At 40.8% G+C, this 27,747-nt stretch overlaps 2 protein-coding genes across 3 annotated transcripts in view; one reads left to right on the top strand and one right to left on the bottom strand.

Annotated features, from left to right (window-relative positions):
• COPB2 (COPI coat complex subunit beta 2) overlaps positions 1-1,133 on the top strand; it is a 31,976-nt gene extending 30,843 nt beyond the window's left edge. Inside the window, 2 exon segments of the mRNA NM_001133132.1 lie at positions 452-523; positions 768-1,133. Coding sequence (NP_001126604.1) covers positions 452-523; positions 768-863 — 168 coding nt within the window. The 3' untranslated portion in view covers positions 864-1,133.
• MRPS22 (mitochondrial ribosomal protein S22) lies at positions 46-14,768 on the bottom strand. Of its 2 annotated transcripts, none has more exon segments than NM_001131698.2 (8): positions 46-1,805; positions 2,934-3,042; positions 5,949-6,094; positions 7,684-7,767; positions 8,426-8,569; positions 10,419-10,583; positions 11,702-11,868; positions 14,538-14,716. In NM_001131698.2, coding segments are annotated over 8 exon segments (1,083 nt in total). In that variant the 5' UTR covers positions 14,710-14,716; the 3' UTR covers positions 46-1,709.
• Between the last annotated feature and the right edge of the window lie 12,979 nt (positions 14,769-27,747).

Raw genomic sequence — 27,747 nt, 5'->3', positions numbered from 1 at the left:
AAACTTGGCTGAGATGGTTTACTTTTTTTTTTTTTTTTTTTTTTTGAGACAGAGTTTCGCTCCGTTGCCCTGGCTGGAGTGCAGTGGCGCGATCTAGGCTCACTGCAAGCTCTGCCACCCAGGTTCACGCCATTCTCCTGCCTCAGCCTCCCGAGTAGCTGAGATTACAGGCGCCCATCACCGGCCTGGCTAATTTTTTTATATTTTTAATAGAAACAGGGTTTCACTGCATTAGCCAGGATGGTCTCGATCTCCTGACCTCGTGATCCACCCACCTCGGCCTCCCAAAGTGCTGGGATTACAGGCGTGAGCCACCATGCCCGGCTGAGATGGTTCACTTTTAAACATCATCTCCCACTTCCTAATTCTGATCATCCTTTTCTTGGGGGAAAAGTTTAAATTCCTGAGTAAATTCCCTTGTCTTCATATATATCTTCACTTGGGGTTTCAGGAACTTGATGGGAAACCTGCTTCTCCTACTCCGGTTATTGTGGCCTCCCACACAGCCAACAAAGAAGAAAAGGTAGGTCAGACATCATACTCAAACCTCCCTCTACCCTATCCTCCTCCCCATCAATATCTGGAGGATACATAGGCCTCTGTGGTTTAAGTGACATACTCAATTTCAGAGCAGGGGCTTTGAAATGGGAAGATGCTCTTTTTGACTATTAAGAAAATTTTAGTTCTCACTTTGAATCATGAACCCATGGATAACTTTCCTTTAACAGTACTGTAAAACTTAATTACCCTCTTCCTTTTGTCTGCAGAGTTTACTCGAACTAGAAGTAGATTTGGATAATTTGGAATTAGAAGATATTGACACAACAGATATCAATCTGGATGAAGATATTTTGGATGATTGACTGTAATGCTTTCTATTTACCTGACTAAACAGATCATTATATATAGGTATTGATTGCTACCCTGACCACAGTGCTTTGGACTATGAGAAACTTCTTAGATTTTTATATGTAAATGCTGTGGACCACTGGGAGCACAATGCCCACATCATCTTAAGAAGAGTTTACGTGCAGCATTTAAATCACTGTGTTTTCCTTGTTAACTAAAACAGACATGAGCTTTGATTTTTTTCATACTATTAGACCACATCTCATAAAACCTTTTGAATTAATGAAGATACTTGTTTCCTTTCTCAATAATGAAAATAGGCTTCTAGTTTTAGAAGGCTGAGCCAAAACTACACCTTGCCTAGGGATCAGCCCCACTGTCTTTTCTTTGTATAACTAACTAAATCTGCATTTTCAAATGTTGTCAATCACATTTTTCTTAGAGCTGAATATCCATGCTGTAATTCTCTAAACCTTTTTCTTGACCTCATTGCATCATTCCACAGGTCTTGCCCCGATTTTGTCTAGCAGCTACCCATTTCTGGAGTCAGGATGTGAAACCTCTGTTCCTCTGACCTCATTAAGCTGGGGGGTCTGTCTAAATTACCGTTTGCACTATTTGGTAACACAAAAACACACCATACTTTTTAACCATACACTCATCTAACATGATTCGAGAAATTCATAACCAGGCACTCAAATATCCTTGTAGCCTAGGAAAGTGAGTAGGGTAATAATTTTTGCTTTGTAGGGAGAACTACAAATTGATACCTTTTAATCTGGCCATTTTTTAACGTTTAGCTCAATATTAACAGAAATGTAGTCAGTATTTAGTAAAATAAATGTATTTTAAAAATACTTTTAGGAAGCTGCAGAATGGCGACTGAGTGCTTCTTGATAAGTTTGCAGTGTTAGTTCTATATAGGCTCCCTTCTGTGCTTCTGTTTTTGCAAAGACCTGTTTAAATTAAAAAGAAAATTTTAAAACAACAGGACATATGCTATTTATAAACTTTTTCAGTTTTAAGACATCACTAGCATTTCTGTAGTAGCAAAGAGTCCTACTTAAAAAGGTCTTTCAAATTTCACAATTTTTCCCCTGATGATACAATAATAAACACACATGGACAGAAAACAATACCCAACACATTTCAAGCAATACTAATGCTAAACACCAGAAGTATCCAATTAAGACCCTGACATTGTATTAATATTAATACTTCTTCGAGATCAAAACAAACCGTTAGGTTAGAGAGAAATCTGGAAGCTAAGAGTTACCAAACTAACTTTTCACTTTAAAGAATATTTTCTCCAAAAACATTGTGCTTTATCAGGTTCATAAAGAAAATCAGTACTGTAGTTTCTCTCTACTCTTCCTAGGATGTCATCACAGGTCATTGTTTCCTTAGTAAGACTTACAACTGCTTTGCAGCATGCAAACAGTATTACTAGGATAGAAGCCAGTTCCACAAAACCACGTATATTCTGAGCATTAGAAGAGATGAAATTATACAATCTCCTCCCGTTCCCTTCCTGAAAATATCATCTCAACTCTCAGCATTTACAGATAAATGTATATAATCCCATGGTTTTGAGAGGTGTGCAGCTCCAAAATGACAATACAGCTAAGGCTTGATATACAAGCATCACACTCTCCACTTCTTGACACATGCCCATTTCCCCCGATGTGATGTGACCACACATAGACAGGAAGCTGCTCTGGGGGACATGTGCTACTTAGTCCTCTATGCTGTCCTGTTGGTGGCTTGAACACCTCAGATGCAGCTCAGCCCTTCCAGTGCTCCAAAGAACAAAGGGGCTGCTCCCTGCACTGTCGGAACTTCTCTGGACTCCAGCTGCTAGCACCGCATCACTCAACCTACTTTACTGCACTCTACCCCCCTCCCCTGTCTGTTTCTATTGTCCAGGCTGAAGAAATATGGGGACAAATCATACTGATGTTTTCAAGACCACAGATGTCCCATATTCACAAATCTGTTTAGTCACCATTAATTATGACCGAATTCTGAATTTTTCCCAGCTCAATTACCACCACAAAACAACCAATATGAAAAAAAAACTTTACCTTGATTAAATTTATTCCCTCAGCAGCCTGATCCTTGGCCTCTTGAGCCGACTGGCCGTCTGGATGGAGCATGTGATACAGCTGGACCAAGTTGGTTGCATCATCGATTCTGAGAATGAAAGGGTTTAATATTATCTAGGGGTTTTCTTCATTTGATTCACAGTCCTACAAAAGTGTGTGCCAACTTCAGACTAAATTACATTTCAGACTTTCCTCAGGCTGGGGGGATTGGGGAAGGACCTTCAGTTTTACAGTTTCAAAAGCATTTTCAGGAAAATTGACTAATTTAGACCTCACACCAACTCCGTGAGGCAGGTAGGGCAGGAGTCACTGCAGGAAGTGTCCAATTTATGAAAGTGAATATATTCCAAATGTGGCTATATTCTTTTTGGAAAAAGAGCACCAGTTCTCACAGAAACAACATTCCTAATGGTAGATAATTTCCAGGCCAGCTTACTTCACCAGCATATAATAGTCTAATCCAACTCAGAGGACAGAAATACAGCTTCATCCCACATAAGCAGGAGGGTGGTGGTCACAGGGATCTCAAAGTCACTTGCCTCTAAGTGACATTTGCTAACAGAGACAAATGCCTCTACAAGAGGCCCCCTAAGATTCTAAGGAAAGACTTTCAGGCCACCAGACTATTGACAGGAACACATTAGTAAAATAGCATCCTAGTGAAGCAAATTTGAAATTATACACACACATCAGACAAAAAGGAAAATTGGGTTCTACCTTAGCAATCTGTCTAACTTCAGCATCACACAACTATCTATGAAGAAGACAGAAGAAGAATTCAATTATTCTGGTCTGTACTTCTCAGAAATGTATAAACAATTTTTATCAACATTAAAACTTTCCTAGCAAAACCAAACAATCACTATCTTCTCACACAGCTGACACTTTCCCACCATTTGCCATCTCATTGCTGGAGGGCATATAAAAACGACACTCAAAATGCTTGTGCTTTTGAGGCTCTGCTATATACACTAAGTGAACTACTGGCTTCCATTTGGGAATGGAGGGCTGAGGACACCCTAATTCAGTGCTTCCGCAGCTAGCACTGTTCAGCCTTCCCTGCATTCCCCTTACCTGAGCTGGGGGATGAAGAACAGGGTGACAGTGGGAGTAAGTACAGAATTCCTCAAGCCTTGGTAGCCTTAGAGAAATGCTCTGCGCTTATACTGAGGCTCATCTACCCTAAAGGCCATCTCTTAGGAAAACAGAGCTGTCTGTATCGTAAAGCTTTTCAGGAGGAAAAAAATAAAAAATGTTCATCACAAATCTATTGTGCTTGTTATAATCTAACAAAGTCCACTAAATGTAGTAACGAAATGTCTCCCCAATAAAAAATTAAGATTCCCTTTGGAGCTTAGGCATGTGGCCTTATAAAGAGCTTAACGGGATTGCTACCTGTTGGTATGTTCAGGGTTTCATTAGGTTCATGCTTAAGTATAATGCCTGTGCCTCACAGAACAATTTAAATTTAGCTTAACACCCCACCCATACTTAAAGAGCAAATAAATTATATTTCAAAAAGATTTTAAAATAATCTCAATATAAAAACCAACAGTGGGACCTGAGTCTGGGATAAATGTGTGCAGAATCCTAATTCTTGCCTGAGCTCCATTCAGTGAGGATATGCACCCTCTACTGTCCAGCCTGTGATTTGCAGTAAGCTCACTCCTGTTCAGAATGACCACAGGAGGGCCTTTACCTAGGAATAGCAGGAAAAGCTAATAAGTATTCAAACTTCCCTCCCAGTAAGCATGAATTGCTTCAGATGTAAAGCTTACATGTGATGAGTAATACTATAATATCATACATTAATATACCCTAATAAAGAACTAATTTTCAAACATTTCTGCGTTGCTCTAATTTTTTGTAAGAACATACTGTTTTAATAATAAAACAATTTCAGAATGATTAAACTCAAGAAACTTTATAAGTGGAAAATTCATTCATAGGAGATAATGCACATAAAGACAAGTCACTTGAGCATCCCCATCGCCACCAGCCCCCAATTATGGGGTATGAAGGTAATATTTCTGCCCTCTGATTTTTATTACGCTACATATGCTGGTGAAATGGGCTGGCCTGGAAATCATCATCATTAGGAATGTTGTTTCTATGAGAAATGATGCCCTTTTTCCAAGTATGGGCTGTATTTTATTCTGAAAATAAGTTCTGTGGAACTTTCAGTTCCACATGCCTTACCTTTGTGTATATGGCTTGTATTACATGTTAGGATACTCTGCGAGTCAAAAACTAACAGTCTGAAGGTGGCAATAATCTCAAAACTGTCTTGTAGTTCAGACTTGAGTCCAGCAAGGGCTTTTTGTGGAAAGTTGACTTTCTTACTACAGCCATGCTGCTTCCTTGTCATTTTGGCCTTCCTAAATCAACTGATAGAAAGATACTCAAAAACTATTTTCTCTTCAATTTTATCACAAGTTGTATTATTATTTCCAGCTAGAAGCCTGGGAGCACACCAGCTTGATGCTAAAATACAACAGGTGTTTTTTGTTTCACACTACTCTGAAAAGAAGCTTTTTTCATGCCTTAAAAATCTTGCAAAAGCAAAGGATATCAAAAGTATTTTCATAAGTTAAAGGATGGTGTTTACTGAAAAGCCCTAGAAATAGTTCTACCAGAAAATAACCACAGAGCTTATTTCTACTTCTTTACATTTCCTATTTAATCCCCCTTTTGGTATCTGGAAAGTTCAGCAAACCAGGAGCATTGGTGAGCTCGGGATAAGTTAATATTGAGGGTTTACAGTACAGATCCAAAGCCACTTACTCTTTCAAGAGAAAGTAAGTGGCTTACTTACACTTTATATAAAAGCAAAAACTAGGAGAGCTAGGTTATACTAAAAGAACAAATCCATAAACTGAGGTAAGCAAGCACTAGACAGTACACTGTTATCACTGGAAAAATACCATAGCTTAAATACAGATGAACTGTTAGAGCAATAAGAATGATTCTTTCACTTACTAAGATCATACTTACAAATCTCTCTGAATCTGGTCAATCAGCAAACCATCAATCTTTTTATTATTTACAAAATACCACACCATTCCACCAAAGTATCTCGTTGAACGTAAAAGGTCATATTTTCCATGTTTATCTATATCTTCATAGGTCTTGTGATGAACCTATCCACATAAAATGCAACTCTTCAGAAACATGAAAATAAAAAGAAGTATGCAGCATTATTCAACGTACACTGATTAGCATGAGTGCTGCCCAAGCAAGTAAAACCAGGTCTACTTACAGTTGCCTCCGTATCATTAACCAATTGGTATGATTTAAACCATTCCTAGTACAACCTACCTTAGGTGGGAAGGAGGACTCTATTAAGAAAGAATTTTGGCCAGGCACAGTGGTTCATGCCTATAATCCCAACACCTCGGGAAGCTGAGGTGGGAGGACTGCTTGAGCAGTCCTCATCTCTAGGAAAATTTTTTTAAAAATTAGCTGGGCATGGTAGGCCACAGAATAAGACCCTGTCTTTAAAAAAATAAAAAGAAAAGAATTTGTCTAAATGACAGCAAGTCTGTGCCTTCTCCACTGTAGAAGTATGTGGCAGCCTGGAGCAAGATAACAAACATTTATAGCCATATTAAGTACTTTTTGGCAGGCCAACTACAATTTATTAAGCACCGAATATGCATATAGAGACCACTGGAAATAATGTAGCACCCACTTCTTGGTCACTATGGGAGAAAAGAAATCAAGAATATTTTTTCACTACTCTCCCTTTCCCCTATCCCTCCCCCCATCAACTACCCTATTCTACCAGCTAGCCCATTCCATCTTATCAACTAAAAGTCCTTCAGTCCTCCTTCCAGATTGATCTTCCTAAATGAAGGTTCTGATGGGGGCATTCCTCTGTTCAAAAGGCTTTCAAAGGTCTGCTGACTGAATTCCAGATTCCTCAGCCTAGCACCTGAGGTCACCTATGATGTGGCTACATCCACCTTCCTAGCTTAATCTTTAATCACTCCCCTACATATACATGGCATATACAAGCAAACCAGATCACTGGCCATTTCTCAAGCCTCCTTTTTTCCTGCCTGTTGCTTATATTGTTCTCTACCTGAAACACCTCACCCAGCTCCACCTGCCACAATGTTTCCTGCACTTCTAGAACCCTCCTTAACACCCCTATGAAGGCTTTCTTCAAAGAATTTGTAATCTTCTCTTAGTGTCTAGCATTTTAGGCCTGAGGAGATAATTATTTGTATACTTACTAGCACCTTTCCCCACAGCCATATCCGGACTGCTGGCTTTGGCACAGCATACTCTATCCTAGTTCATGGCATCACCTATACTACCCAAGATAATACCTTACACATAGAAGGTACTAATGAATACTTACTGAGCTGTAAGACAAACACACTGTACTTCGGCAAAATTTTAGTAAATAATTTGATTCCTATATGGTAAACTGAAAAGAGAATAGGCTTTGTCATCAAACTTGGGTCCTAACCCTACCACTTAGTAGCTACGCAACTTTCAGCAAGCTACTTAACTCTACAAGCTTAAATTCCCTTATCTTTAATCAAGGGTTGTTGTGATTATAAAATATATATCTGGCACACATCTGTACTCCATAGATTTTCAGGTATTTCTCTTCCCTTTCCCCTGTATCAAAACTTACAACCAAATTCGTTGAGCTAGATTAAAAATCTTACTCATAACCATACTTAAGCCTATATTTTAGAAACTAAAATATACTCACCTTGATATACTCAGTGGAATCTGGCTCAAACTGGGCAAAGCAGAGATTGAGGACATCAACATGCCTGTCCTGGCTATACATAGTCTAAAACCACACAGCAGAGTTAGCATCACATGAGAACACTGAAGTTCAGCACCTGTCCTGATGCCATGACAGGCCTGCCCACCCACATACTGGCCACTCTGTGCTCCTCAAGAAGCATAAAGAAATAACACAGGCTTTGTAATTGTCACACCTAGATTCAAATTCCAGCTAAGCCAATTATGAGAGAACCCTAGTACAACCCATCTTAGGTGGTAAGGAGGATTCTATTAAGAAAGAAGTCAGCCAGGCGTGGTGGCTCACGCCTGTAATCCCAGCACTTTGGGAGTCGGATGCAGCGGGGGGGGGGATGCGAATCCCGAGGTCAGGAGTTCGAGACCAGCCTGGCCAACATGGTGAAACCCCGTCTCTACTAAAAATACAAAAATTAGCCGGGCGTGGTGGCAGGCGCCTGTAATCCCAGCTACTCAGGAGGCTGAGGCGGAGAATCGCTTGAAACCGGAAGGTGGAGGTTGCAGTGAGCTGAGATCCCGCCACTGCACTCCAGCCTGGGCAAAAGGAGCGAAACTCCATCTCAGAAAAAGAAAAAAAAGTCAAGTTATCATTAGAAATGTTTATCTGGATCAAGGCACAAAGCCAACTAGTTCTACAAATAAATCATCACCACTGGCTCTAAAACATAAAACCTAAGTCACCTTACCCTAAGATTCTCTTCCTGGAAAATTATTGGTGTCAAAATTTTACGACCTTCTTTTGGGAAATAAACTTGTATCATTCGGTCCCGTTCTTCCCAAAAGGCTTTGCGTAGTGTGCCACTTGGTTCTCTGACGACAATAAAACGCTCCTAAAATAGAAAAACATAATCAAGGATGCGTTTGTGAGGACGTATTTTTAGTTCCTGTGTCCCACTAAGGCCATTATAAGAATAATTTGCAATCAACAATATAAAATGCAATCATGCATATGAGATCAATGATAATTTTAAACCTCAAAGACTTGGCAAGGTTTGATATTTCCTTCACTAATCACTGCTGTGCATCTGACAATCAGAAATCTAAAATGAAAGTATTCAGTAAGTACCAACTATGGTGCTAACGTGAGTTCGATACGAAAAAAGCTGAGATTCATCTATATCCATTTTAGAGGAAAGAAGTGCTATGACCTTTCCAAACTTTCATTTCTCTATCCCAAAGTCTCATCTAAACAGATTTTACTACTTTATGATCTATGTTTAAAGTCCTTGGGATAAAAGAAACAAATCCAAGAATGGGGAGTCTTACTTCTACACTTCTATGATTTCTCATATTGGCATTAGACGTAAACATGTCTGAGAGGCTGTCTGGTCCACCTGTCTCTGGTCACTTCGATCTTCCAACTGCCAAGTCCCAGGCCATGGGATCACTTCCTCCTCTAAATTCTACCTACTTTTTATACCATTCAACTGGAAATTTACCCCGGACAAGATTTTTGGCATCCCTCAGATATTGTTATATAACTGGAAAAGGGCAGGAAATGTGGATTATAATTTTTTGCAATACCAGGAGTGGCATACATGGAGCTTTGCACATTGCTGATAATTGATACACACCTGATTAATGTATAAATTAACCAAACAGTACTGCCTCTCAACTTTTCAGAGGTGTAGGAGTCTCTAAATGTGTTCTCAAGATAACATAATTAAAACTTTCACCAACACTGTCAATCAAAAAAAAAAAAGCACATGCCAACATAATACAATTTTTTCCTCAGAAGGATTCTGGTAATTTGAGAAACCTGAATTCCAAGTTCCTTTCTCGCTTTCAAGTTATAAAATGCTTCCCAACCAGCCTTGATAGCACTGCAAACATATATTAAAGCATCACAAAACAAAAACTATCATTAAAATTGAAACTCTGTGACTCATGTTCATTATGTCACATATACAGATGGCTGGTGTTGAACATAGCTCAAATCGTTTTCTAACCATAATCATGTATAATAAAAGATTAATATGGGGTGAACCTGCTCCCAAATTCAGCATTCTATAGTGTTCTAATGTATTCTGTGGGCTGAATTGTAAACTATTCTTTTTATTCTTTACTTGCAAAGGCTCAAATACAAAACTTACATATTTCTAAAATGCCAGAGTGTTCTTTTAAATTTGCAATCAAGTAAAGAGGAGCCAGAGAATAACAATCACAACAGAAGAAGTGGTGATGCCTGAAAATTATCTGAGAAACATCTGTCATTCTTACTGAAAATTCTGGAAAGTGAAAATCCTTTATGATGTCTGAGTTTCTTGGCATCATCAAGGAATTTATAAGACAGAAACATTCTACCTTCTCAAAAAGCTTCAGCTAAAGAAATCCATCTAACTTAGGCAAAAAGAGTCTCCTGCTTCCATTGCCTTGTAGATTTTTGTGCATTTGTGGTTTGGGATGGGTTTCTGTATCTGCGTACCCCTTGTTCTGCCTCAGCACATCTGGAATCTGGAAAATACTATGCCTATTATCTGCTGAGAAATGGTAACATCATGATGTGGGGCTGGTCTGCATTTCTCATCCCTCTTATAGTATATCTTCCACAAGGGTCTCACCCAGTCAGAGGAAATCTGGTTTGGACGCATCAGAGACAGCCAGGTCACATCAACTCTCAAGTCCTTCTCCACATGGTATTTCAAAGAAAGATCATTTTGCAATTAGACATATACTCACCCGGTGTGGTATGCTATATGATATATCAGTAAACACATATTTGGTTGTTTCTGTTCCTTCCAAAATCTTATCTTCAGCTAACACATCATTTATTGGTACTCGCTCTTCCAGAACTGGTGGCATTTTTAATCGTACTTTAGCTGCCTCAACTGCCTGTCTTGTAGCCTAATGAAAGAAAATATTTATTAAGGAAAGCCACAAGGTTACATAATATAAGGATCATCTGACAAAAGCAGATACTAATAAAAAATGCAAAAACCTGCAAAGAAAAGAAGGTGTAGCCACAAATCAGTGAGTAAAAAGCCAAACCTGGACTTGTGAGCCCTGGCCTTTGCCTCTGCAATGTGGCTGAGACCACCAGCTATAGACTCAACCATTATCAATACCACAAAGGCATGCTCTGAGACAAAGCCAGGCTACAAAAGCTGCTTGAAACAGAATAAAAGAATGCAGTTTTGGGGTGCTTACTATGTGCCAGATATTGTTCAAATAGTCTAAATGTATTTGGCTCATTTAATGGCCTCAATTACCTTATGAGTTAGGTGCAATTGTTATCATCTCCATTTTACAGAAGAAAAAACAAAGGCACACAGATGTTAAGTAAATTGCTAGGAAATTGCAACACTGGTATTTGAACCTAGACAACCCAACTTCAAAGCCCATTCTCTTAACCATTGACTACATTGCTTCATGCCATACTGTTAAAAGCAGTTACCTCTAGGAGGTGAAAAGGGAGACTTTTACTCTTCATGTGATCTACTACTGGAGAGAGAGAGATATATTTTGCTGACTATAAATTACTTTTGAATCAGAAAGACGAGTATTAATGCTTTACGTATTCATACATCAAAGTGTTTTCCACGCAGCACTCAGTACCCATGGTACTGAGGAGGACACTGGTGCCTGGAAAACATGCTGTTTCCATGCAGGATTTCACAATCTCCCCAAAGCTTCAGCCCCAAGGCAGATCACAGTAGATGTTTCTCCAGGAAGGAAGCTGGAGCAGGCAGAAAAAAGGAAGGGTGCTCAGGCTGGCTTGAGAGGAGAGAGGATACTCTCTGAACACCCAGACCTGATCCATATGCCCTAGTCTGCTCAGTTCCAGCCATGCTCCCTGCCCCTCTCTGGCAGCCTACTCACATTTCTTTTCTCAGTTCTATGCCTGGTACTACCTTTCACTAGCGCCTATGGAAGAATAGCTATAAGCATCTGAAGGGGCCTCTAGAAATGTTGTTTAACCCCTTAAAGAAAGGTATTCTAACAGTATTCCTGCATTCACGTACCTCTTCCAACTGTGCCTGAGTCATTAGCTTATAGGTTGGTGGCTTCAGTTCTTGTATAGCTGGCTTAAAAGTCTTCTGCAAGTTCAAGCCTGTCATTTTCGTGAGTATGCTTTGAACTTCCTCATCCATAAATGTAGGTTTCTTGGTCTCTGGGCTACCAGATTCTGCTAAAATGGACTTTAGTAAATAAGAAGCTGACAAAAACGACAAGCTAACAAGACCTCTAAATAGAAAAGTAAGTTAACAATAAAAAGCATTAGCACAATGTCTACCTTGGCACTGCAAAATGCTAATACCTATGAGATGCATTCATTCATTTCTTCATTTAAGATTTACTGAGCATTCATTATGATGAGGAGATAGACTCGGTCTCTGCCAAAAGGACAGACTACTAGAGGAAGTAACAGTAATAAGGTAATTAATGTAATAACTGTAATGGTTGCTGCCACTTACAGAGTTGTCTCCTATATGGCAAGTGTAACACACATTTTCAGGAATGCTTATAACCACTCACAAAATAGGTACTGATAAACCCAATTTTATAAATGAGGATGCTGAAGCCTATCCAAAGACAACTAGCTATTAAGTGATAGAGTCAAAATTTAAACCCAGGTTTGTCTGGTTCTGGATCCCAGATGGTTTCCAATTTATCATAGTGCTCCTCGGTATAAGTGGGAGGTGTGGGGAGACATAATGTGAGAGGTATGGTATACAGGAGAGGTATGGGGCTTGGGTGATTGCAGAGGAAGAAACTAAGCATAGCCTGGACTAGGGATGGGCATGACAGCATCAAAGAAAGCGTCCCAAGAGCCTCATCACGGCAGAGAAAAAAGGGAGGGAAAGTCTAGGCTAAGAGATTGCAGCTAGGAAACAGGCTTGGTTCACTGGACATGATACTGAAGAGGCCGTGTGTTATCATGGAAGAGCCTTTGACATAAGTGGAGAATCAAATGTTAGCTCTGCCTCATGCAGTTTGCCTATTGCTTTGCCTAACTTCTACTGCCATTTCCATTAGCAAAAAAGAAAGAAAAAGCCATTTGTTCCTAGTCACCTCTTCCTCTCCCAGTCCTATAAATGTTGGTATCCCTACAGATTCTGAACGATGTCCTTTTCTCCCTTCCCAGATTCTTACTCGATGATTTTTCCTATCCTGCCATGACTTCAATTACCTTTATATGCCAGAAACTCTAAAATCTGAATCTCCAGCCAAGATCACCTTACATCCAATTACTCAACCTCTCTCGTGTACTTGAATACTGCCAAGTCAGAACCCATCAACTTTCCCTTGTCTCAAAACTGCATTTTCTGTTCCCTATCTCAGCATCATCCAGTAGGTCATACAGGCCAGAAATCTTACAGCCATTCCTAAATTCTCCCTGATCCTCCAGATCTAGCCAATAGCAGTAGTAATAACAATAGTAATCAAATAGCTGTAGTAATAATAACAGTAATTATAAGAGCTACCATTTATTAGCTATTTACTACATGCCAATACTGACAGAGCTAAGTACTTTACACATTCAGCCCATTTAATACTCACAACAACCCATGAGGTAAACACTAAGATTATCCCAATTTTACCAAAAAAAAAAAAAAAAAAAACCACTGGCAGAGAACATACTGATTGTTTGCCTTCATAAATCTCATTTTAATCCTCCATTTCCCACTGCCACTACTCTAGTCAAGGCCATCCTCATCTCTTGCATCAGCCTCCCTTTCTCCATTCTGGCCCAACTACAGATCATTCTCCACAGAGCAACCAGAGTAATCTCTTTAAAATGTAATCAAGATTACTCCCAAGCTTAAAATTCATGAATGGCTTCCAACCACATTTAGAAAAAAAGTTAAGGTGGTCTGCTTACTTACACTACGTCTCTCACTAAGTGATGTGCTCTATGAAGACCAGACCTTGTCTTATACTCATCGCTGGCACCCAGGGTTCTTCAGGGTATCCAGCACACAGCAAGTGCTCAACACTACTCTCTCCTCAGTCTCACCCATTCGTTCAGCTTTAGTTACCGTTTTTACTCCGATGTTCCTCACTTTATATCTAACTCCATACTGAACAGTTGACTCTCAAAGTCACCTCAAATTTAATGTGTCCCAAACAGGTTTAATTCCGCCTCCTTTCCCATCTCCTGATCTCATCTACTCCTGCACTACCCCCGCCCCCAAAATAACGTTCCAACAATTAATCTTCTCCATCTTGGTGTAAATGGGACAACCCTCTATTCCAGTCAAAAACTTAAGAAACAATCTTAATTTGTCCCTTTAAACTCATATCCAAAGCCTTAATCAAGCCTTATCAATCCTACCTGCAAAACGGGTTCCCAAATATCTGTGCTCAGTCTCATTTCTGGACATCTGCTAACTGTCCCCTATGCTTGAGAAGCTTCTTGCTTTCTCCTTAGCATGGCTAACCAGATCTCAGCTTTGGTCATATTTGCCAGGAACCCTTCTCTGACCTTCCAACCCAGTTTGAGTGCCTCTCCTGTGTGCGTCCCGTATCACAACCCGGGTCACACTGCACTGCCAATTCCCCATGGACATGAGTTCCCACAGGGAAAGGTCTGTGTCAGTCTTAGTTTGCCATATCCCACAGAGCTTAGCACAGTGCTCTGCAAGGAGCGGAACTCAGGCACTGTAGCTGAGTGAGCGAACGAATGAACAGATATGCAGGTGATGACAAACTCTACAGGTACAGAAGGAAGACAGCTGAATCTAAGGAAGCGCTAGGATAGGTGTCGCAGGGGCTACCGCGTGGTTTTCGCATGCCAGAAACAGGATCTACGTCTCCCAGAAGAACGCCCCAGCGAAAGTCCGGAAGGTCACTTACCGGCGTCGGAGCTGAACCGGCGGCGTGGCAGCCCCATCTCGAAAGAGCAAGGTTGCGGTTGGAGCAGGCCACCGCGCCAGGGCTGGATTCGAGCCCGCAAACAGACCCGTTCCACGCCCGGAGAACTCCTCAAGAGACTCCACAGCAATACACTTGTTCTGAGGGGCGCCATGATTATCACAGGCCACTTGCGCCGGAAGTGGCTGGGAGGGATTTCCGAGTCACGCCCAGTTCTTGCAGCACTCTGGGAAATGTAGTCTAGTTAAAGGCGGAAAGGGCCAGAAGTCTTCCGGGCCCTTACAGATTGTTTCTTCTAAACTACTTATTCACAAGTAGACGGTGTTTATGTCCTTCCCTATGCATAAAGTCAAAACTTACACCTTTTTCCCACCCGTTTCCATCGTTCTAAATAACAAATTTCCGGCCAGGCGCCGTGGCTCATGCCTGCAATCCCAGCAGTTTGGGAGGCCAAGGCAGGCGGATCACCTGAAGTCAGGAGTTCGAGATCAGCCTGGCCAACATGGTGAAACCCCGTCTCTACTAAAAATACAAAAATTAGCCAGGCATGGTGGCGGGCGCCTGTACCAGGAGAATCACTTGAACCCAGGAGGCAAAGTTTGCAGTGAGCCAAGATCGTGCCATTGCACTCCAGCCTGAGCAACAAAGCAAGACTCCATCTCAAATAAACAAACAAACAAACACTCTAGCCTGGGTGACAGAGTGAGACTCTGTCTCAAATAAATACATAATTTATGTATTCCATGTCCTGCCCAAACCTTCTCCCCCATCCTCAGGTTTAAATCCAACTACTTTTTAAATTTCTCCATCCACACTGCTCACACGCACCCTAAATCTAACTCCTGATTCCAAGCCCTGATTACCACCACCACCACTGCCACTGCCAATTCATACACCTGATTCTCTGTCTCAACACTTATTCCTTTCCTTTATAGCCCATTTTATAATCTGTTATTTTGCTCTTTATCTGCTTATTTCTTTTTCTCACCCCACGAAGACAGTGACTCTACATATTTTATTGCAATATCACCTAGCCTAGTACATCTATGTGCACAGCAAACTTTTGTTGAATAAATGAATGAATGATTAAATGATTCTTTATATTTTTTCCAACTATCCAGGATGTGCAGGTCTTATCCTTCTCTAGACTATAGATTGGTGCCTGTGCTAAGCACTTATCCCAAGGCCTGGCAAAACAGGGTGTTAGTAAACTCTTGTTTGAATTAGCTGGATGAACAGACTCACCTTCCAGCCTCACCTATTTTCCCCAACTTAGCATTAATATTAACAGTGCTGTTTATGAACTCATTCCCTACTTGGGAGGGGAAGGGAGAGCACTAGGCTTCGTGCCTACTTAGGCAAGTCTGCTGCCCTGCACTTCCCAATGCTTACACCTACATGATAGCAGGTGTCAGAGACTAGTGGTAGGATGAATGCAGGTGTCTCCCAGCCCATGCCTTTTCTCTGAAAATGAACCCTCTACTTTCTTCCCATAGCTGAGAGAGCAGGCCTCAGTGGCTATGTTTTTCCTGTAAACATCCTCCTGGACAAAGCTGATTGGACACTTAGTGCAGGATGAATGAATCCATTGGCTGCAGTATTAGCATTAGTTTCCTGTGGCTGCTATAACAAACTACCACAAATATTATGGTTTAAAATAACAAAAATGTATTCTTTCACAATTCTGCATGAGAAATCTGACATCAGTATTACTGGGCTGAAATCAAGGGAGCTCTGCTCCCTTTAGAGTCTATCTCTGGAGAAGAATCTGCCCTTTGTCTCTTCCAGTTTCTGATGACTGTAAACATTCCTTTGCCTGTGGCTGCATCATTTCAATCTCTGCCTCCATCTTCACATCAGCTTCTCTTCTTCTATTTGTGCCAAATCTTTCTCTGTTTTCTCCTTATAAGGATGTATGTGATTGCATAATCACTGACCTACCCTGATAATCCAAGATAATCCCCATTTTAAAATCTTTAACTTAATCACATCTGCAAAGACCATGTTTCCATATAAGGTAACATCCACAAGTTCCATGGATTAGAGTGCAGTTATACTTGGGAGGAAGTAGGGGGACATTCTTCAGCCTACCCCAGATGACCAGGCATCAAGCAGATTTTTTCTCAATAATTCAAACTATGAGACATAGAATAGTTGATGGTGGAAGCTTGAAGTGAATAACTAAGTATTTAGGGTTTGGGCTGAAGCAGCCTTTTTCAGCAATGTGCTCACTGATGAGTGAGCAGGGAAAAGCCACTCTGCAGAGAGAGGCAGGAAAATGGAGCAGATCCTCAGAAGCAGAGATGGGAAAATATGTATGGAGAGAGATGGAGAAAGGTGCTGTCTTGGCCAGAGAGCTTCCCACTTTCCTTTCAATGACCTCTTTTACTTGGGGTACAGTGAGTTTTACTGACATAGAGTAACGAAGATTCCTTGTTTAAGCTATAACTTCGGGCAGATGCCCACATCTTTCAGAGTCCCAGTACCTCACCTGCAAAATGGGCATAATGACAATACTTATCTTGCAGACTTTGAGAATAAAGTACTTTCAGGATCTGATGTCCGGTGTCTCATAAAGATGATGTGAGAAAGTTGTGTGGTGGCAAGTCAATTACTTTCTTTTTTTCTTTTCCTTTTTTTTTTTTCTTTTGAGACAGGGTCTTTCTTACTTTGTCACCATGGCTGGAGTGCAGTAGCATGATCTCAGCTCACTGCAACCTCTGCCTCCTGGGCTCAAGCAATCCTCCCACCTTAGGCTCCCAAGTAGCTAGGACTACAGGTGCACACCACCATGCCCAGCTAATTTTTGTGTTGTCCAGGCTGGTCTTGAACTCCTGGGCTCAAGTGATCTGCCCACCTCAGCCTACCAAAGTGCTGGAATTGCAGGCATGAGCCATGGCATCCAAGTCAGTTACTTTCTGAGGATGGTATTCAGAAGTACTCTGGTTGCAAGAAACAAATCTTTCCTGAGTAAAACTGAAATGGGAGTAATTGGAAGGATACTGAATATCCCACAGAATTCAAGGAAAAGCTCAACAGCCAAGCCTCAGGAAGGACTTGAAAGATGGCAGCTCCAAGAACCCCAGAGGCAGGAACTCAAGAGATCTCTCCAGGAGGTTGCAGTCCTAATGGCTTGGTTCCAACTCCCTGCCTTCTATCCAATCTAAGTTCCTGGTGAGAGAGGCTGACTGGCCTGGGTGGGGTTCTGTTCACCACTGGGGGTTGGGGAGGGTTGGCCCTCTGACTGACAGTCCCAAGGCTATCTGGCTGCAGCTACTGTTAGGATTCATTAGGTCATTTCTTCACCAGCTCTGTGGAGCAAGCATGGTTTTCTATTATTTGTAAAACAAAAGTATAGTGATGCCTCAGTGAGGAGTGCCTTATCCCACTCTCAGTGATTTAACAGGGTCTGGACTTTTGTTTTTTAAAAGATATATTTTATCCTGAGCTTTTAGAAGTCAAGATGGGGTTTGGGGATAAAATCAGGGAGAGGAATGGAGAGAGGAAGAACAGAGCCCAAGGAAGAAATGTGACAGTCTGGACAACGCAAGAACCCCTGCGGTCTCCAGCAACCACACTCATGTGACTTTTATAAGTCTTCAATTCCCTATCCTTGAGGCCTCCTGAAAGGTCCCCATCCACCCCACTTTTGACTTCACCCAGAGTTTTTATTCTTCTGCCCCCTATTCAAAGTCCAAACCTCTTACATCTTCCTACAGAGACACAAATTCCATGGCCAAAATTCCCCTTTGTGTGCTGAGAAGGGACTGGTAGCAAGGAAAAAAGCAAAGATCCAGTAATGAGAAGGGACAAGTGATGTTGTGGATCCCTGAGGAAGCTTCAGGGGATGAAGATTCTAAGTGGAGGCATTGGTAGTAGATGCAAAGGAGCCTTTGCACCAGGAGGCCAGGAGTTAAGGATGGTTGGAGTGGATACATTTTGGGGAGACAATCAGAGAGCCTTCCTGCCTCTCTGTCCCTCTTTTTCTGAGCACTGGAAAGCAAAATCATTGGTTGAGAAGAGGTACGGTTGTGTTGGGAGCTACAGGAATGAGCAGTTTGAAGTATCTGCTGGGGCTGGGCACATGGCTGGGATGCAGCCCGCTGAGCAGTGGGACAGTCAGTAGCAGTGCAGAAGAGGAGATAATTCCAGAGAAAGAGGGGCAACATTAGAAGACATTCCTGGAAGGCTGTGTGAGGGTGTGCCTGAGCAAAAAAACCTTGAACAATGGTAGGAATGGTTGAAGATGTGATGGCCCAAGCCCCTTCCCTCTCACTCAGAGTGCACTGTCTTCTCATCAGCCCCGTTGGTCTTCATGGCAAATTGGTGAGGCAGACAGGGCAGGCACTGATATTCCCATCTTTTATAGGCATAAACTCAGGCTCTGAAGTTATGGGTCTTGCGCGTGACCACCCAATTTATTCCATGCAGTGACAAGGCTGAACTCTGAGGTACCTGGCAGCTCTTATGGTGGAAAAGCTCTGTTCCACATGTGTTCTATGGGGTGAAGAAAAACATCGACACTCCCAGAAATTACATAGACTGACTTCTGAGCCAGAATATGGCCCAAAAGAGAGAAGGAGGGAGACTGTCCTCCACCACGAGACAGTGGGGGCGGATGAGTCAGTTCCTCTAACCCTGGAGTTATCAGTTTATCTCCAATTTTCCACGTGACACTCTGTCCTTTTTCTTCTGATAGCATCCACTGAACTACAATTCTACACCAAACTGAACACTTGAAACAGAAAATGATTGCCAGGGGCCAAGGCTACATCAGTCTGTGATGACAGACAGACCCTCTGTCCTATAGCACAGGGACATAAATGTCAAAGGCACTAAGGCTGGCTGCTACTTGCCACCCCAGCTGCCCCCACAGGGACTTGGGCCCAGAGCAGTGGCCCCATGACACAGCGATCATGGATATGTATTGTAATAAATGGCACTTGGCTCCCCTGCTCCCAAGATCTGGCTGCTGTCAGGTTTGGTGTGGAACATTTTGTCTAAAGGACATGCTGGCCTGGGTTGAAAGTAATTCCCATCAGCTCAGAACTGGGTGGTCTGTCACTAGGTTATTTTTCAATTTGATCTGGACTCAGGAAGTCCCTCAGACTGAGAACTGGTATTTTCAAGGTTAATAAGCCTGTCAGAAATTTCTTTCACGGGAAAATGTGATGTATCTGATTGCCCTGACTTGCATGCAGCGCCCCCAGATCAGGGGCCTGGGCATAATTTCACTTGAGACTTAGGACTTCAGTGTTTTGAAGATTCCTGGGGCCTGGGCTGGGAGAGGCCGGCAAAGGGATGTAGTGGTGGCTGTTTGCAGGAAGCCAGAGCCAGAAAGGGAAAATATATGTTCTTAGGACTAAGTGTGTGCCTGTGTGTATGTGCAACCACATATGTGTGTGCTCAGCTGTATGTGTCATGCAAGTGTGTATGTGCATAGGTGTGTGTGTTCAGGGGATACATGTGGATGCATTTGTGTATGTGTGTGGCCATTTTTGTATGCATGCAAATGTGTGTATTCAAATATGTGCATGTGTGTATGTGTACCCGTGTGTGCAGGTACATTTGTATACGTGTGGTTGAGCATATGCGTGTGTGTGTGTGTGTGGCCTTACATGGGTGTTCAGGTGGAAATATGTGTGTTCACATGTGTATATTGGCTTGGGAATGGGATACATTTAATGGTAGGAGCACAGGCTTTGGACAAACAGACATGGGTTCAAATACTAGCTCCGCAGCTTATTAGCTATATGAGCTCATTTTACTCACCACCTGCTAGTTCCTCCTCTTTAAGATGGAATGCTAACAACTTCCACATAGGACTAGGGTGAGGGTGAACAGACAGGAAGCAGATGGTGCTGAGGCACACGGTCAGTGGCCATCAAGTGGTAAATAGTATTATCACTATTACTATCATCATCATCTTCATCATTCTCATCCTCATCCTCATCATCATCATTCTTGTTCCATCTCATCTTATTCCTTATGAATGGTGGCATTCATTCTCCTCCTTTAGAAACTGTCCAGGGATGCAAACGTTCCAGGTTGAAATGAACTGACTTGACCTAGCAGTCCATAGAAATGAGTGATCAAACGAAGTCCCCCCTCACCCCTTGTGACTTTTGCTACTTCAGCAAATCACAATTTCCCCATCAGCTGAATTGTACCAGTAAACATCCTTGCTCAGTGAGTTTCCTTCTATGTTGGTAATTCTTGTAGGGATGAAAGTAATCAAGTATTTGTTGACCACCTTCTGCACACTCAGACCTGAGACAAACCCTGTGGAAAATACGGAAAGAGAATACAGATATTCCCTAACCTCAACAATTTCCCAGTGGAGTTTTGTTTTTTAAAATAAATAGGTTTATATTTTTATATAAATAAATAAATAGGTTTATTCAGGTATAATTGGCATACAACAAACTTCACACGCTGAAAGCATATAATTTAATAAGTTTTGACATATATGTCTGCCACATAACCATAACCACAGTCAAGATAATCAAAATATCCATCACCCCGAAAGCTTCCTCATACTCCTTGGTAGGTAATCCCTTCCTCCTGCTCTTCCCAAATAACTCTCTCCCCTAGAAGCCACCGCTTCCTTTCACTGTGGATAGTTTGCATTTTCTAGAATTTCATATAAAGGGCACCACAAGTTTATATTCTCTTTTGTCTGGCTTTTTTCACCTAACGTAATTATTTTAAGATTCACTCATGGTGTCATGTGTATCAATAGTTTCTTCCTTTCCTTTCTACTGCTGAGTAGTATCTATCATGGTTTATGGACCACAACTTATTATCCTTTCATCTGTTGAGGGACTTTTGGGTTTTTCCCAGTCTTTGGTTATGACAAATAAAGCTCCTATGAACACTTGTGTACACATCTTTGCACATATGTTTTCATTTCTCCTGGGTAAATATCTGGGAATGAATGGTTGACTGTGTTTAACTTGTTAAGAAACTCCCACATTTTTCTAAAGTAATTTTACCACTTTACATCTCCATCAACATATTATATGAGAGTATTGTTTCCTCAGCATCTTCATCAACACTTAAAATAGTCATTCTTCTTAATGTTAGCCTTCTAATAAATGTGTTATGCTATCTCACTGTGGTTTTTAATTTCATTGGTCTAATGACTATTGATGTTGAGCATCTTTTCATGTGCTAATTTTCCATTCATTTGTCGATTCATCTATTCAAATCTTTTGCCTACTTTAGAAATCTAGTTGTTTGGTTTTTTATTTTTTAATTTCATGAATTCTTAAATATCAGAATATATATATATGTATATTCTGGATACAAGTCCAATATTAAAATATGTTTTCAAACATTTTTCTCCCATTTGGTGGCTTACCTTTGTATTTTCTTAACAATATCTTTTAAAGGTAAGATTTCATTTTGATGAAGTCCAATTTATCAACATGTTCTTTTATGGATCATCCTTTGTTTAACCTAAAGTCACAAAGAGTGGTACCTATGTTTTTTTTCTAGAGGTTTCTAGAAGCTTCATAGTTCATAGTTTCATATTTTACATTTAGATCCATGGTTCATTGTGAGTAGATTATATCAGATGTTTTACATGTTGTCTGTGAACAAAGACAACTTCAATTCTTCTTTTTCAATCTGGAAAGGTTTTCTTCTTTTTCTTTTTCTTTTTTTGGGAAGGCTGGTGCAGAACCTGGTTACACTGACTAGAACCTCCAGGAGAATGTTAAATAGCAGTGACAAGAGCAGACATCCTTGTCTTGTTCCTGATCTTAGAGGAAGCGCATTTGGTTTTTACATTAAGTATGTTTTCTGTGGGTTTTTCATCTGTAGGTTTTTGTCCTTTGTCAGATTGCAGAAATTCCCTTTTACTTCTAGTTTGTTGAGAGTTTTGTTTTTTTAATCAGGAATGATGTTGGATTTTATCAAATGCCTTTTCAGTATCTTTTGAGATAAGCATGGGGTGTTACTTTTATCTTTTGTGGGGTTTCTGTATGTTAATCCAACTATATGCCCGGGATAACCCCACTTAATAAAGACATATAATACTTTTTTATATATTATTGGATTAATTTGATAAAATATTTTTAGAATTTTTACTCTATATTCATAAAAGATATTAGTCTGCAGTTATCTTTTCTTGTACTGTTTTTGTCTGGTTTTGGTATTGGAGTAATATTAGCCACAGGATAAATCAGAAAGTCTTTCATCCTCTTTAATTTTGGGGAACAGTTGTGTAGAATTAATATTATTTCTTTCTTAAATATTTGGTAGAATTCACCACTGAAGCCATTTAGGTCTAAAGTTTTCTTTGTGTGAAGGCTTTTCACTATCATCTTATTATTTGGTTTTTATATGCCCAAACTCTTATTGCTTTATTTTTCCTCTTTTTCTGCTTTCTTCCAAATTAGTTGAATTTTTTATAATTCTATTTTATGTCCTTTATTGTGTTATCATATTTTCATTCTAGAGGTTGTTCTAGGATTTCTAGTAAGTATCTCTAACACAGTCTGCTTTGATGTGATAGTATAACACGTCACAGGTAAGAACTTAACAGTATACTTCTGTTTTTTTCCCTCCTAGCCTTTATTCTATTTATCATATATTTCGCTTTTATATATATTATAAAGACTATAATGCAATTACTATTCTTGTTTAAACAATTATCTTTTTCTTATATCTTGTTTAAAAAGCCAATATTTTTATTTTAATATATTCTTTTAGAGAAGACTTAGATTTACAAAAAAATTGAGCAAAAAGTACAGAGTTCCCATATGCAACCTCTTCCCCCAACAGACACACACAGTTTCCCCTATTATTAACATCTTGCATTAGTGTGGTGCATTTGTTAGCATTCATAAACCAATATTAGTACTGTATTTTAAGCCAATGTCCATAGTTTGCATTAGTATTTACTCTTTGTGTTGTACAGTTCTAGAGCTTTAATAAATGCATGATGTTAAATATCCACCACTGAAGTATCATTCAGAATAGTTCCACTGCCCAAAAATCCCCCGTGCTTCACCTCTTCATCCTGTTTTTCCTCCCCTTCAACCTCTTGCAACCACTGATCTTATCACTGTCTCTAAAGTTTTGCTTTTTCCAGAACGTCCTATATTTGAAATAACATAGTAGGTAGCCTTTTCAGACTGCCCTTTTTCACTTAGTAAATATGGATTTAAGATTTCTCCATATTTTTTGTGACTAGATAGCTCATTTTTTAAATTGTTGAATCACATTCCATTATCTAGATATATCATAGTTTGTTCATTCACCTACTAAAAAAAAAAATCTTGATTGCTTTTGATTTTTGGCAATTATGAATAAATCTGCTATAAACATTCATGTGCAGGTTTCTGTGCAGACATACATTTTCAACTTATTCAGGTAAATATTTAGGAGTGCAATTGCTGAATTGTAAGACTATGTGGCTCCAATGTCTTCTTTCTTGCATTATTTCTGATGAGAAATCTGTTGTCATCCTTTTGTTTCTCTATACATGATGTGTCTATTATTTTCCCTCTGTCAGATTTTAAGATTTTTATTATTATAATTGGCTTTGAATAATTTGATTATGATGTGCTTTGCTGCAGTTTTCTTCATGTTTCTTGTGCTTGAGATTTATTGAACTTCTTGAATCAGTAGATGTACAGTTGTCATCAAATTCGGAAAATTTTTGTCCACTATTTCTTCAAATATTTTGTGTTCACTTTCCCATCTCCTGATGTCCTTTGGGGACTCAATTACATATATATTAGGCTACCTGAAGTTGTCCCACAGCTTACTGATGCTCTTTCCATTTTGTCAAAAAAATTATTTTCTCTATGCACGTTTCATTCTGAACCATTTCTATTTGTGTGGTTTTAAATTCATTAATCTTTTCTTCTTCAATGTCTCATCTGATATTAATCCCACCCAGTGTGTTTTTATCTCAGAGATCGTAGTGTCCATCTCTAGAAGTTTTGATTTAGGCCTTTCTTGTAAGTTCTATGTTTATGCTTAACTTTCAAAAGAGATGGAATACAGTTATAATGACTTTTCATGTCCTTCTCTGCTAATTGTATGTGTTTGTCAGTTCTGGGTTAGTTTACATTAACTAATTCTCATGAGGCATTATGTTTTTTCTGCCTTTATATGCCTGTTAATCTTTGTTTGGATGTCACACATTATGAATTTTACTTTGTTGGGTGATGCATTTTTTGGTATTCTTATAGATATTCTTGTCCAGAGTGTAGTTAGCAAATTGGAAACATTTGCTCTTTTTGGATATTCCTTTACAATTTGTTGAGCTATTTAAAGAAATAGCTCCATCTAGGGCTATTTATTTCCCATTACTGAGGCAAGACCTTTACAAAGATTCTACCCAATGCCCCATAATTTAGGAGTCGTTCCATTCTTGTTGGTGGAACCAGGCACTATTTTCAGCACTCTGTGTATGTGTTCTGTCCAATCCTCCTGGATGCCTTCCCTAACCCACAGCTTTCAGGCAGTTTCTTCATACACATGCTCTGATCAGTACTCTGCTGAGTAATTGACGAGGACCCTTTGCAGATCCTGAGTTCCCTCTCTGTGTGGCTCTCTGTCTCTTTGGTACTGGGATTAGCAAACCCTAGCCACCTTGGTCTCCCTGAGCACTCAGTGTTATCTCCTGAATGCAGGGAGTTTTCTAGGCTCTGCCTGGATTTCCCTCTCTGTGCCATCACCTGGGAAGTCCCTCAAGGCAGTAAGTTGTGAAAATGGTAGGGATCCTCTTCTTTGTATCCTCTCTTTCAGGAATCACTGACCTTCATTTCAAGCCACTGTCCAGTATCTTGAAAACCAGTTTTATATATTTTGCCTGTTTTGTTTCCTTATTTCAGGTAAGTCTGGGTCCCTGTTCCTCTATCTTGGTTGGAAGTGGAAGTCCTCAAAGAAGTTGGCAGGACAAAAACACCTCAATGATACCATTAGGGAGTAATTTAAGATTGCAGGCCATGCATTTTCTAGACCTAGAATTTTCAAAGGATATTTTTCTTCTGGTTTAAAAACTATAGTTGATGAGGACTCACAAAGTAATACAAATCATGAAGCAATTATAAAAAGCATGACATTCCAGGAAATTGGAACTACCTCTGAATGTCTAGGATGGAGGGTCTCCATGGCAGAGGATTTCCTAATGAGTGGTTGGGGTGAGTTAAAGGATGAGGCGGGCTGCAGAGAGGTGAGTAGCAAGACTAAGACAGGTTCCCCTGTTACATGCTGTCATAGTATCCTAGCCCTGCATTTATAGTGCTTATGAAGAGTTTAGCTAAATAATTGTTAGTTTACTTGGTTATTATCTATTTTACCTTCCTGGCTAAAGGCTCCATAAAGGCAGAGCCTTTAGCACTATATCTTCAGTGGACATCACTGTATTTGACACATAGTAGAAGCTCAAGAAATAGCCATTGAATAAATGGGCCAGGTGCGGTGGCTCATGCCTGTCATTCCAGCACTTTGGGAGGCCAAGGCAGACAGATCACCTGAGGTCAGGAGTGTGAGACCAGCCTGGCCAACATGGTGAAACCCCATTTCTACTAAAAATACAAAAATTAGCTGGGCATGGTGGCATGCACCTGTAATCCCACCTACTCGGGAGGCTGAAGCAGGAGGATCACTTGAACCTGGGAGGCGGAGGTTGCAGTGAGCCAAGATCGTGCCACTGTACTCCAGCCTGGGTGACACAGCAAGACTCGGTCTCAAAAAAAAAAAAAAAACCCCATCGAACAAATGAATAAATAAATAATGAGTAGAATTAGGAGAGCAGGGCCCAGGCCTCCAGGCAAGGATGAGAAGAACCAGCCCTTCTAAGAATTGGAGAGCAGCAATGATGATGACCTGGGGGGCGGACAGAGCCCACAGTTAGTTCATCCTTGTGTGTGCTCAGTACTTAGTAGTGGCTGCTCACAATTGTGCAAGTTAGCAGAATGTTCTGGTTGTCCACTGCACCGTAACCAACTCTCCAAAACTTGGCAGCATTTATTTTGCTCATGAATCTGAAATTTGGGTAGGGCTTGGTGGGGACCGCTCATCTCTGCCCTCTCTTGTACTAGCTGGAGTAGCTCAAAGGCTGTGCCTGTGATCATCCAAAGGCTCATTTGTCACATGTCTGCCAGTTGATGTTGGCTGTCAGCTGAGATCTCAGTGGGGGTTGTCAGGCAGAATACCTACACGTGGCTTCTCTGTGTGGCCTGCACTTCTTCACATCCTGGCGGCTAGATTCCAAGAGTCAGCATCTCAGGAGATAGAGAGCCAGTCCAAAGCCATATCACCGTTCTAACCTCGTCTTGGAAATCACACAACATCGCTCCCATCTCACTTTATTCAGTAGAAGCTACTTGCTAAGCCTGGCCAATATTCAAGGAGAGATGAATTAGACTCCACTTTTTGAAGGGACAAGTGTGAAAGAGCATGTGGGCATGTTTCTAGACCGCCCTGCGGAGTTCCTGTGGAGTGCTGTCGCATGTTGGGCCTGTGTACTGTGAGGAGGCCCCAGCCCAGCTGAGGGGAGGCGATATTGACATAGGAGTGGGTAATGATGGGGACAACATGACAGCCTGGCATCAGATAGTTTGGGGCTCCTAGCAGGGCTGCAGATCAGGGGACAACAAGCCCCCTCACCCTGAGAGCTGGGTGCTCAGTGGGGGAGGCCTCCCTAGAGGAAGAGATAATTGAGGTGTAGCAAGAGGGGAGGACACTTCTGGGAAGGAGGTGCGAGGTGAGGCTGTGGGGTGGTATGTGGGCTGAGCAAGCCCTAACAGCTGCTGAGTGGCAAGTGGTTTGAACCCATATCTGTGTGTTGGAAGGGGCTGTGTTCTTCCACTGCAGCAGCAGCAGCAGCAGCTCTAAGAATACAATGACGATATTAGCAATGGTTCTTCCCCGGGGAGCCAGGGACCCACAGGCTTTGGAATTAATGTGAATCCCAGTTCTGTCTTGTACTAGTAGGGTGAATTTGTATGTATTACTCCACTTCTCTGAAACTCAATTTCTCTTCTGTAAAATGGGCTTGATAATCCCCACCTTTCAGTGTTGCCATGGGGCTTAGTGATAATCCTCATGACATGTCTAGCAGCGTGGGGTGCAGAGAAGATTCTCAGTGAGTGGTACCCAGTACTACCTTTGCAGAGCACTTTACCATTTTACATTATGGTCTTTTCATTTGTTCCCCAAAATCACT

The sequence above is a fragment of the Pongo abelii genome, chromosome 2, assembly GCF_028885655.2.
Source record: "Pongo abelii isolate AG06213 chromosome 2, NHGRI_mPonAbe1-v2.0_pri, whole genome shotgun sequence".
Taxonomy (NCBI): domain Eukaryota; kingdom Metazoa; phylum Chordata; class Mammalia; order Primates; family Hominidae; genus Pongo; species Pongo abelii.
The sequence above is the reverse complement of the archived record's forward strand: the minus strand, read 5'-3'. Positions and strand labels throughout refer to the sequence as shown.